The sequence below is a fragment of the Engystomops pustulosus genome, chromosome 1 (genome assembly GCF_040894005.1).
Source record: "Engystomops pustulosus chromosome 1, aEngPut4.maternal, whole genome shotgun sequence".
Lineage (NCBI taxonomy): Eukaryota > Metazoa > Chordata > Amphibia > Anura > Leptodactylidae > Engystomops > Engystomops pustulosus.
In genome coordinates, this window is record NC_092411.1 from 158,004,329 (window position 1) to 158,015,752 (window position 11,424).

The 11,424-nt window shown below is 38.3% G+C and overlaps 1 protein-coding gene across 1 annotated transcript; it reads right to left on the reverse strand.

Annotated features, from left to right (window-relative positions):
• Positions 1-559: 559 nt before the first annotated feature.
• Positions 560-5,319, reverse strand: LOC140065214 (ectoderm-neural cortex protein 1-like). The gene is made up of 2 exons (XM_072112818.1): positions 3,513-5,319; positions 560-822 (listed from the first exon to the last, which is right to left on the reverse strand). The coding sequence occupies exon 1, from the start codon at positions 5,285-5,287 to the stop codon at positions 3,521-3,523; it is 1,767 nt and encodes a 588-aa protein (XP_071968919.1). The 5' UTR covers positions 5,288-5,319; the 3' UTR covers positions 560-822; positions 3,513-3,520.
• Positions 5,320-11,424: the final 6,105 nt, after the last annotated feature.

Below are 11,424 nucleotides of genomic sequence, written 5' to 3' on the forward strand. Positions count from 1 at the left end.
TTCCATTGCAAATCTATACGTATATGGTAGTAAGAAATCCTGGAAAATGTGAAATGGGTCTGTGTATATATTAACAGTGTGTATGGAAACCAAGCATAGGCATTTATTTTATTCCATAAGATTCATTATCCAACATTTTGGTATTGGGACTTCTGGTTATACCACTGTTCTTAATTTTACTGAAGTATGAAATAATAGTCTCCTCAAATACTTTCCAAGTCTTATATTACCTGTGTTCATGGATTTTAATGAAAATTGTGCCATCCACAGGTCACGTGTTGCACCTATGACTAGCGCAGATGATAGTGAAAGAAGTTAATGTAATCCAGAGGTACAATAGGTAGAACATATTCTCTGAAATTCTAGGACTAAACATTGGGACACAACACTTCAGAACAACACATCAGCCTAATACTTTTAGCACAACTTGGCATAACTACTACTACATGACATATGCATTGTTCCTTCATATTGTAGGAATGTAATTAGGATAGGCAATGTAAAATAAAGACTTAGTATGGGATAGTAAGAATTGGTATTATATAGTTGGTTTATGATGAATTTGTAAAAAATGAAATTAGAAAAAAAGGCCATTTTAATATAAAATGCCAACCTATTCTAACCCCATTAATCAAGCGGTGTCTATTTCACTAAACATAGAACTCAATAGTCTATAACAGTGCCTTTTGTGCATTCTAACACTGGTCAGAAGGTCTCCTTTGCCTGTAGACCTTTCTTGGCATCCATCTTAGACTTCGCTGAAATGATTTCCAAACAATTTCATCTTGAAACGTCATTTCAAAGTAAGCCATCCAAATAAATCTGTAAAAAAAAAAAAAAAAAACAGATCTGAACATTTGAAGTATTATTTATGGGTATTATTAGTTTACACCCATATAATGATATGAATGTCATAAATATACCACTACTGAAATAACATGTGATGCGAAAACTGCATAAAGAGTTACACTTAATAAATATACCTGATCTGACTTGCATACAAATTCAACTTAGGAACTTAATAACCTATCCTGTATGTAGCCATGGGACTGCCTGTATAGGTGGTTGTTAAAGAGAACTAGCATCTGATAAATGGTGGAAAGTCAGAACCAACATGGTAGGATTGATAACTGAAAGCTATCTTAATGGAAATCTACCATCAAAATCAAGCATGGAATACCAGAAGCACTTACTCATAGATCCAGGCACTATGACTGTGCTGATCCTTTTACATTTCTTACCCATGACCTCCTTCCTTCAAAAATCTAATTTTAAAATTATGCTTCTATGCCAGAAGTGCTCTGGGTGGTGCTACCAAAGCCCCTCCCTGCACAGTCTAATATCCTGTGAAGCTGCAGCATGAACAAGTATCGGCTGTAATTTAAGGGTCACAGTGAGTTTTAGCACACAGTTGGTGGCAAGTAGTACTCCTACATAGTGTAACATCCTATAAAGATGCAGCACGGAGGGGATCTGATAACGCCACCAGAGCCCTTCTGCCTCATTATAATAATTTTATAATTTGATTTTAGAAGGTAGGTTGCGTGGGTTTCCTCCGGGTCCTCCGGTCTCCTCCCACACTCCAAAACATACTGGTAGGTTGATTAGATCGTGAGCCCCATTGGGGACAGGGACTGATTTGGCAAGTTCTGTGTAGTGCTGCGTAATCTGTGTACACTATATAAATAAAGGAATTATTATAAGAGGCCATGGATAACAACTATAAGATTACAACACTCATGGTTCTTGAATCTATGAGTAAGATAGAATCCTTGTTTATCAAGCTTGATTTTGAAGGTAGAGTTCCAGTAAATAGGTGGTGAAATATACAACCTTGAATTGAATAGGTGCTTGTTACAACATGTTTACTATAATTTTTTTTTAATTTCCCATTCATAAGATGACTCCTTAGAGAACTTTACTGATCTTATTCTGGGTCAGAGAGCAATTAGGAGGTCAAAAGAAATGGGAAATGTTTGCCCAAGGCCAACACTTCCTAAGTGGTTTCAGATTACACAAAGCACAAGGCTGGATAAAAAAGCTCAAATCTTTTTCAAAAGTTTGTTCTGGTACATGATCTAATACTATGGCAATGTTATACCAACCTTGTCTGAAAACTATATTTATAATTAAAAAATGAAATTCACTGGCAGACACTGTAAACAGCAAGTATTTATCTATGTCAGCCAGAATGTAAGCATTTCACATGCTTTGACAAGGGTGTCTGGCATCTGCCTTGCAAAGAATCACAGCTAAACAGAGCTGCATGAAGCTGATCATTGGCACTCCCAGCTTTGTACCAGTTCCCTTGTTTTGCGAGAAGGAATATATACAAAGCACAACAGTGTGGGAACACCTACAGTATAATGAGATCTAGTAAAAGGGATCTAATAAAAAATAAGCAGCATGGCAGATTAATAGAGTAACAATTCATAATGCTTGAGAAATATTATAGGTTTTTGGACATGGAGATATTATAGCAGACCTATATGTCATTCAAGTATAATCAGGGCACACACAAGGTAGAAACCAATAATTATGAATAAATACAGAGCCTGATGAAATAATATAGCGGGTTCTAACTCTTTCCTAAAAGTATGTACCCCGTAGTATGGTTTAGGCCAGTGATGGCTAACCTTTTAGAGCTGGAGTGCCCAAACTTCAACTAAAAGCCACTTAATTATTGCAAAGTGCCAGCACAGCAATTTATTTATTTAGCAGTAATTTATTTCTCCTTTTTCGTTTACAATGTTCAATCGTTCAGCCTCCTAAGGACACCAACACAGTTGAAAGGAGGAGGGCAAATTTGTCTATCCATTGTAGGATGATTCTCCTGGAAGATTCTTTGAGTCCTGTCTGGTGAACTTCATTCTGGGTTGATGGCCTGGGTGCCCACAGAGAGGGCTCCGAGTGCCGCCTCTGACACCATTTCCATTGGTTCACCACCACTGGTTTAGGCAGTCCACCATTCAACAGTAAAAATGGGTATCACACTTGTCCTTAATAGATTAAGAAAAAGTGTCAAAGTGTCCAAGTGGCTCCAGCTTCTAAGAAGTGATGCTGCAGCAGCATCAAGATTTTACAGCTACAACAATAGGGAAATTATAAACTTCTGTTCATGTAGTTAAACAGTAAATTCTGCATTTCAACGCACCTTTTTAAGTCCCAGCTCCTGGTGTCATTTACTTTAAGTTAAAACTTTAAGTTCAGACCGTTTAGCTGTGCAAGGACTCTGGTGCCTAAGGGATGAGGGATGTTCACACCTACACTGCAATAAACAACTACTATGTCCACCTTTGCCTAATCTTAAAGTAAGCATTGTGCTATAAACAGAAATTTAAAATCAGAGTACGTGTAAGAGAGAGATCCTACCAGATCAACACTTTAGGTATTGAAAATAAGAACTTTCAGTACCTGGCAGTTACGATTAGTAATGTATGTTACAAAATTATTAGATCACACTTATTTCATTATATCAGGTGCATTTCTGACCTTATATTAAACACATTTACCTTTAGGCTCAAGCAGAAAGGTACTTCCATGTGCTGACAAAAGCCGTTGGGATAAGAGAATAAGGCACCGTGGTCACACTGCTCCAAGTGTCACTTGCAGGATCGTAGCAGTCCAGTGTCTTTCCCCGCTGGGAACCACAATATCCACCAACTACATATAGTCTATTGCCAGAAGCAACTGCACGGCAGCTTATCCTCTTTGAGGAAACATCCCCAAATCTGCACCACTGATAAGTCTCACTATTAAAGCGATAGGCTGAACTGGCAGAGAACTCAGTGTCTCCTCCTATCACAATGACATGATTTCCTAGAACAGCAGCACCAGTGTAACGCCAGGGTTGAGGGCAGGTAGCAGGCACTGTCCATCTATTTTGGATTGGATCAAAACACTGGACTTTGGGGAGCTTTTCACGGTTGACACTAGTTCCTCCGAATACAAAAAGTTTCATCTTTGCACCCACCACTGCTGCATTGCTCACACCTTCTCTAAGTGGAGCTACCAAGCTCCATTTGTCAACTTGTGGGTCATAGTGTTCAACCTGCTTCAAGGACACAGATGGAGATGCTGGAAATGCACCTGTAATGGCTGTATGCCCTCCAACCACATAAAGACAGTTGTCTAGCTCTGCCGTTCCATGACCAAATCTAGCAACAAGCATAGGCCCAGCCTTAGACCATTCATCATGTAGGGTGTCATAGACCCAGACATCTTTAGATGCTCCATTTTCTGCCCCTTTTCCTCCTGTAACATAAACTTTGCAGCCAATTGCACAGGCACTGCACTCTTTACGTGGGCTAGGTATATCAGTCTTGGGTATTATCTCAGTGGTCTTCTGATCCATTACATATATCTTGTCACACATAAATGTCTGCCCTCCCAAGAGTAACAAGGCCTGACTAACTTTACGAGGACGAGCACAAAAACCAGTCACTAAACCATCATTCTGTAGAATCTTGTTCCTACAATCTGTTGCTTCTTCCACAATTGCCTTTGCCAGCTTGTTTTGAACCACCAAATCATCTGTAGCAAGTGTTCTGAGATACTGGTCAGGAAGAAGAGCTAGTCGTACACAGCGCAGCAGATCTGGTAGATCATCTAGTCGAAGACAAAGATCATATTTTATCCAGCCCATCACAGCTTCATAAACTATACTTTCATCTTCAACCTCAAGCTCCTCACTTAGGATGAGCTCCATGAGTTTGAGCTTTGGCAACTTGAGAAAATCCTCAGTTTTTGCTAATTCCACAAAATTGGAAAGGCACATTCTCCAAGACAGCTCAAACAGTCTCTCACAGCAGTGAGCATCAGATATAAGCATCATGTTTAAGCAGTTTGCAGTATGAAGATTCTTCTCCAGGAACTCTGAAGCTGCATCTCGTATATCATGAAACTGTAGCATATCTCCAGCTTCCAGCAAGGATTCTGCATTCTCCTCATTGAGTATAATACGTGCAGAATATGCATAATCCAGAAGCAGCTCCAAGACTTCAGGATGTAGAGCATCATGAAAGTTTACTTCTCTGTCTTGGCTTTCTTTTAGACCACCACTAAACATTGCTTCAAAGTAACGGCTACTGGAAGCTAGCACAGCTCGATGACATGAAAAAGCACGGTTTCCAGCCAGTAATACTACATCTGTGAAAAGGCATCTTTTTCGGAGCAGGTTAAGATGTGTAAGAAGGCTATCAGCATGACCAGGCTTGTGGAATAAATGGATGTTCATTGAACCAGTGCTGGAGCGGGACTTGCGGTTCTCATGATTGCTGACAGACATTTTTGTCTGTTATAGTTATTTGGTACCAGGAGAACAACCTAAAATGTACAAAAAAAAGAGAAATACTTTTAGACAGTAGAATGATACAGCTTGTCTTGAAAATTTGACCATGTGTGGCAGATCATTCAGCACCATCAGGAAATGCAGGTGACTGTATACATAGACAGGCAAACAGTCTACGCAATTTCCATCACCTCTTTACCTGTTGATGCCTTGAGAACTTTCCACATGGACCATGGAATGGAAATTGTTAGCGAGGATTTTTTTTCTTTTTAACTGTAATCTACATTTTTAATGATACCCATTAACCATTAGGGTGCTGTAGATAGATGCAATCATACTGTTAAATATTGTTTGCTCATTTCTGATGTAGCATTTCATGATTGTAGCATGTATTCAATAGACATGAAGGGTTTTAAATGGTTCCACAACTTCACTAGGCCTCATTTCCCGAGTACTTACAACAAGGACCACAGTGCTATTATAAATGGAGAAAGGATGAAAGATCCAAACATATATCTAAACCATATGTCATCCTATATGAACATACTTATGTTAGTTATGTTAGTGCCCAGAATGGACTGAGAGAAAAGGCAATTTATCTAGAAGTTTGTGGAAGGAAGCAACCTAAAGCCAACATTCCGTAAAAAACCGTTCACATATGTATCAAAGCAGGCTCATCCTGTATTACTAATGACATTTAGTAAATCACTCAAGTAATAGTCAGCACACTAGTTTTGGGAATGAATTTGGCGGCCTGGCTTTGAAGAAGGCGAGCCGAAGTCAGGACAAAGGTCTCAACTCCATTAATTATTATACCATGTGAGGTTAATAAACAGTCCTGGGAGCCACAATGTACACTGCTCCCAGCTAAACACACAAAACACTCATTGTCACTTCCTGCTATACTGCAGGCGGCACATGAAATACCAGAGTGGCCAGCATTAACCCTTTCATTCCTAAATGCCTCTTGTATGTCTTGTGTGAATCGCTAACAGACATTGGAGGCTAGTCAAATAAAGGCATGTTTAGACTTATAACCTTGTGCATAGTGGAAGAGGCGGATGTGGTTACTGATCCTGCATGACTTTCTAAGACTTAAAACACAATCATAGAACATAATTATGTGGTATATGAAAGCATATAAAATGAATGGTGATGTCTCCAAATATACCTTTTGCATTATGGCCCATGTCATTAAATTTAACTGTTTGGCGACATTGGCACAAATTTCAAGCGCATCCTAACTCCTATAACATGTGTTTTAGACCTAAACAATTGTAAAGTAGCAACATGTGTTTTACCTTGTTAAAAAAAAAAAGGTGTTGCTACTTCCCAAACATTTAGGTCTAAATACATATGTGTTTGGGGAGGAGATACTCTAGATGCACTTGAAATACATTTCAACATGCAATTCAAGCAGATTCTGTTAACGCAGTGTACCAGATGGAATCTACAGTCTTCACAGTCATATAAAATGCAGAGCAGCCATGCTAATTCAATATAATGTACCCATGTACTTGCCAACTTTGAGTATATAAAAATTAATACAGTGTTACCATGTTCTACAAAGAACTCTGCATTGTCATACTGCCATTACCCTCTATAGAGTAACCATGTGCTAGGTTACTAACCCCAGTTATTCAGTCCACTGACATTTTTTAAATTCCTCTATAAAGAAATCATAATCTGCTCCAGTAGACACAAATAGGAGTTGAGTGCTGTATAAGCACTTGTAACTATATAATAAGATTGGCAGAAGGCATTCAGATAGAGTGCTACTTACTGTGCTACTTACTTACCCAGAGTGGTGGTATCAGATCTTCACGCCCATCCTTTTTCTAGCCGTGTCAGTGGCAGGGGGGTTCCAAGAGCTGCAACATTAACACATTGTTTAGTATCCAAACTACACGATAAGTAAAGGTGGAAGTCCTAACAAATATATGCACACGCATCATGATCCTCTATGTGTGAGGGCAGTATGAGGGCATCTGGATGAGATCATGTGGATCAGAATAATACTAAGATGTAACGAATTTTGTAAACCCATTACTAATAGATGTGATCTAAGTGTGTATATTATAGAAAATATTAGCTGTCATATACAGATGGTAGAGTACAGGGGTCACTAACAGCTGAATGTAAGAATGTAACAGAAGAAACCCTAAACAATTTACCTGACTCCCCAGCTTGCTTCCCTCGCTCCCTCAGACTGAGTGCTCAGCTGGGACAAAGCCTATTTACTATTCACAAGCCCTGAGCCTGCCCACTATCACCCAGCCAATACAAGAATGCTGGCTCTTCTAGCCCTGAGTCTGCGAGCCTACTTCTGGGTCTTAGCCCCCGCCATGTCAGAAAAGCACATGTTCAGAGGAACAACAGAATGATATGGAATGATATCGCTGGTCACATCTATCTTATTGTGGCTGTAAAGTGCTCTGTGCTATATCACAGTCCCATCTTTTTACTGTTTTTATATTTACAAACGGGTCAATGCATTACATCTTTCATATAATATATTGGACCCTGCGGTTGTGTGTTTGGCAAAAATAAAACCAAAATTTTACATTTTACGCCAAATTATATAGACAACAGACAATGTGGGAGAGCTTGATGTCACCCAACTGCATTTCTGAAAGATATCATAAAACAATGCAAAAGCTTACATCTAACCTTATTGTTATTTATTAGACAGTTTCTTTTCACTTCTTAAGAACAATATAATAAATTGAGATATTACTTGCATCTGCATTAGTATATACACTGCTGGCATTCAAAACAAGCCAGAGAGCCCCCCCCCCCCCAATAAAAAGTGCCTCTCAGTAATAATTCCTCTATAACAGTACCAACCAATCACAATTAACCATAGTGTCACATAATTGCCATGTAATATAAAATAACCTAATAATCATATTGTTCAGAAAAGCTTGGAAAGGACTATAATTGGAAAGACACACACAGGCAATGTGTTTAACAGTTACTTATTCTCCCAAAATGTTCCACAAATCATTTTATATGATCTTCCAATCTCAAGAAAGCCTGTCACCACAAAACAATGTGATGAGAAGAAAAACTAACTTTATCTGATATATATCATTGGAAAATAAATATGGACTACCGGTAATTTGCATTTCCATTAGTTTCCACTACAAACAGTAAGGGCACATATCCAGGTAACACATTGAAAGCAAATCCTAATATTCTTTAGAATTTATCGTTTGGGTAAATGATACCTTACAAAATACAACTCAACTACAGAAGAACCTCATTCTGAAGAATGTAGGTCTAATCAAAATAGAGGGCGAGGAGTTAATTTAAAAAACAAGCGACATCCTTTACCAGCTATCATGTCTGACCTAACTATGGCCCGTTCCACACTTGCGAGTGTGATGCAATGAACTCGCATCACACTCGCAATGCGTGCTGCCGGGATCTCTAGGCCCACACACTGCAAACCAGGAGTGAACTGAAATGCTGAGTTCAGTCCTGGTTTGAACCGTTCAGGCCGGGAAATCCCGGCAGCATGCACTGCGAGTGTAATGCAAGTTCATTGCATCACACTCACAAGTGTGGTACGGGCTTTACTGTTCCATCCAGCCTAAACTGCACTAACGTACATTGGCCCACATTTGTTTTTTTCGGACTTAGCACTGAAAAGAACGTGCAAACTGCTTGCACATATTTATAAAGTGTCATGTCTGCACTGCACTGTGTCCGATAAGACAGAAAAGATGTGCCCCTAAAGGGGAGTGTTAGTCCTTAGTCGGATTGTGCCATCAAAATAAAGTATGATAAACCAAGGTCAATTACTTATAGATCCTGGTACCGTGACTGTGGTAATATACTAATATTTGTTATCCATGGCCTCCTTCCTTCTCAAATCAACTTATTAAATTATGCTAATGAGCCTGAGAGGCTATTGTAACACTGTCTCACCCTACCCCCTGCTCCCTCAGCACTTGTTCAGTGAGCAGAAAGGAAGTCTACAGAGGGTTTCCTTTTTTGTCTCATGATTGTATTTCTCTCTGAACTAGGATCTTATACTATCTTAAATGTATTTACATGTATTTCATTGGAGAAACATTCTAAGCATGTAAGATAAATAGAGCATGTGTAATAGTTTTATATTATTGAAACATAACTCTCAGGTTTTGCATTTTGAGTGTGTTTACCCTTTGGTGATACTTCCGATAGTTTTAAGAATGTGGTATTTCCTTCACATGTATAGGCTTGTCCACTTCAATGCTTTTTAAAGTAGGTATTTAAGAAATACTTGTCTTCTGTTTGCTGAATTTTCCACAATTTGATGGGAAGTTGAGGATGCAGTGTGGATTTTACTTAATTATATGCCATCTGTTTTCTAGCACATATTTGTATTTTGTGTAGACGGTAAATTGTGTTTTTTATTTTTGCCTAATTCAAGCACATTAATAGGCATTGGGCATTACAGGAAAAGATAGACCTCAAGATTTGGTTAATGAAAATAACACTAGCAAGGAAATTGATGTTTACATTGCCAGGAGAGCCGGACTGTTCTCCAATTTACTGCTAATTCTGTTCCTATCAGACTACAGTATAATACAATTTTTTGCCATTACTCTTTAAGTATGTTTAAGGTAAACTTTAAGCAGGCTTATTGCTTGATGAATACCCCATAAAACAGCTGATCATCAGGGATGTGAGGAGTCCAATGTCCAATTATCTGATATCCATACTTTAAAGATTATTACCATGAAAATACTATATACAGTTTCTACTGCACTTCTGCCAGCAGTGAAAGTGGGTAAACCTAAAAACCAGGTAACACAAATGTCTCCGGTTTAGAGAGTAGAGTAAGAGATGCTTAAGTACACTGATACAGCTACACATTAATGGGTGGTTCCCAATACTCTATTCTTCCATGGGTGTATTGTGCAATAAAAATCTACTGACTATATTTTAAAAGTTCCCAGTTACCAATAGATAAAAGAACAATGGATAAAATGTCCATAGACTGTGCTCTGCAAGCCATGTTTATTAAAGAGGCGACCATCTGACTATAAATTCTTAATTGGTCTTTAATTTTTTCCAAGGTGTCCAAACATGAATCTATAAATCACGGCAAATCTCTGGAGAGCATAGCAAATTAAGCTGGCTTTAATGAATTATTAATCACTGCTACATTGCCATGTTGGTTGACAGGACAGATGTTTGCAGTCCTTAAATTCTAGATATAATTGATGTGTTAATTTTACAGATCCATGTACAATGGTCAATACATAGATAACTCTGTGAGGGGATTTTTGCGACTGTTTTTGCGACATTTTTATGCGACATTTCAGTGCAGTGTATTCAAACTCACTGGGACTAATTTGTCACTGAAATCATTCGTTTTGTGCCTCATATGCTGGAATAAAAAACGATCGCTCATTTATGGTTGGTTTAGTGCATGATTTCACTGATTTGGCAAATCTGCAGGTTTTTCTGTGACTCTTTGGTCCAGATTAATCATTAGTAGAAGTGCAGTTTGCCTTACTAATATGCACAGTTCCCCAGATTATTGAAGATGCACATTTTATTTTTCTCAAAGGAGGGAATTATTTATTAGTCTGCTGGTAAATCTTCTTTAATCCACCCACCTTCAAATTATACTACATTTTGCAAAATAGCTATTTCCTAATATATATATCAAAAGGAAAAACAGCAGCACTCCATTACAGTGACAAAAATGGTGTTTTATTCCACACTCCACCCAAGCTTGACAAAGGCTGGGATACACCTGAAATGTTGGAGAGGGTGGAATAAAACACCATTTGTTTCAATATAATCGAGTGCTACCGTTTTTCCTTTTGATACATGTGGACTCTTGTTGGTAAGAGTGCAGGATAGCACCCTAAGTTATGTTTTTTTGCTTTACTAAAGGATTGTGCTGCTGTTTATTCCATTTTTTATTTCCTAATATAGCTATTACCGAACAATGGGGTATATCCATAAATTGATTCAAAAATGCAAGTTTTCAGATTCCATGTACTTGAAAATAGCATTCCAAAATCCTGAATTTTGGGACAAACCACGTGATATGGAGGTCATCTCTCCTAATCATCTGTTAAATGCGGATCCCATTGTCTTAGCAAACTTAGCCCTTTTTATCGGTAAAC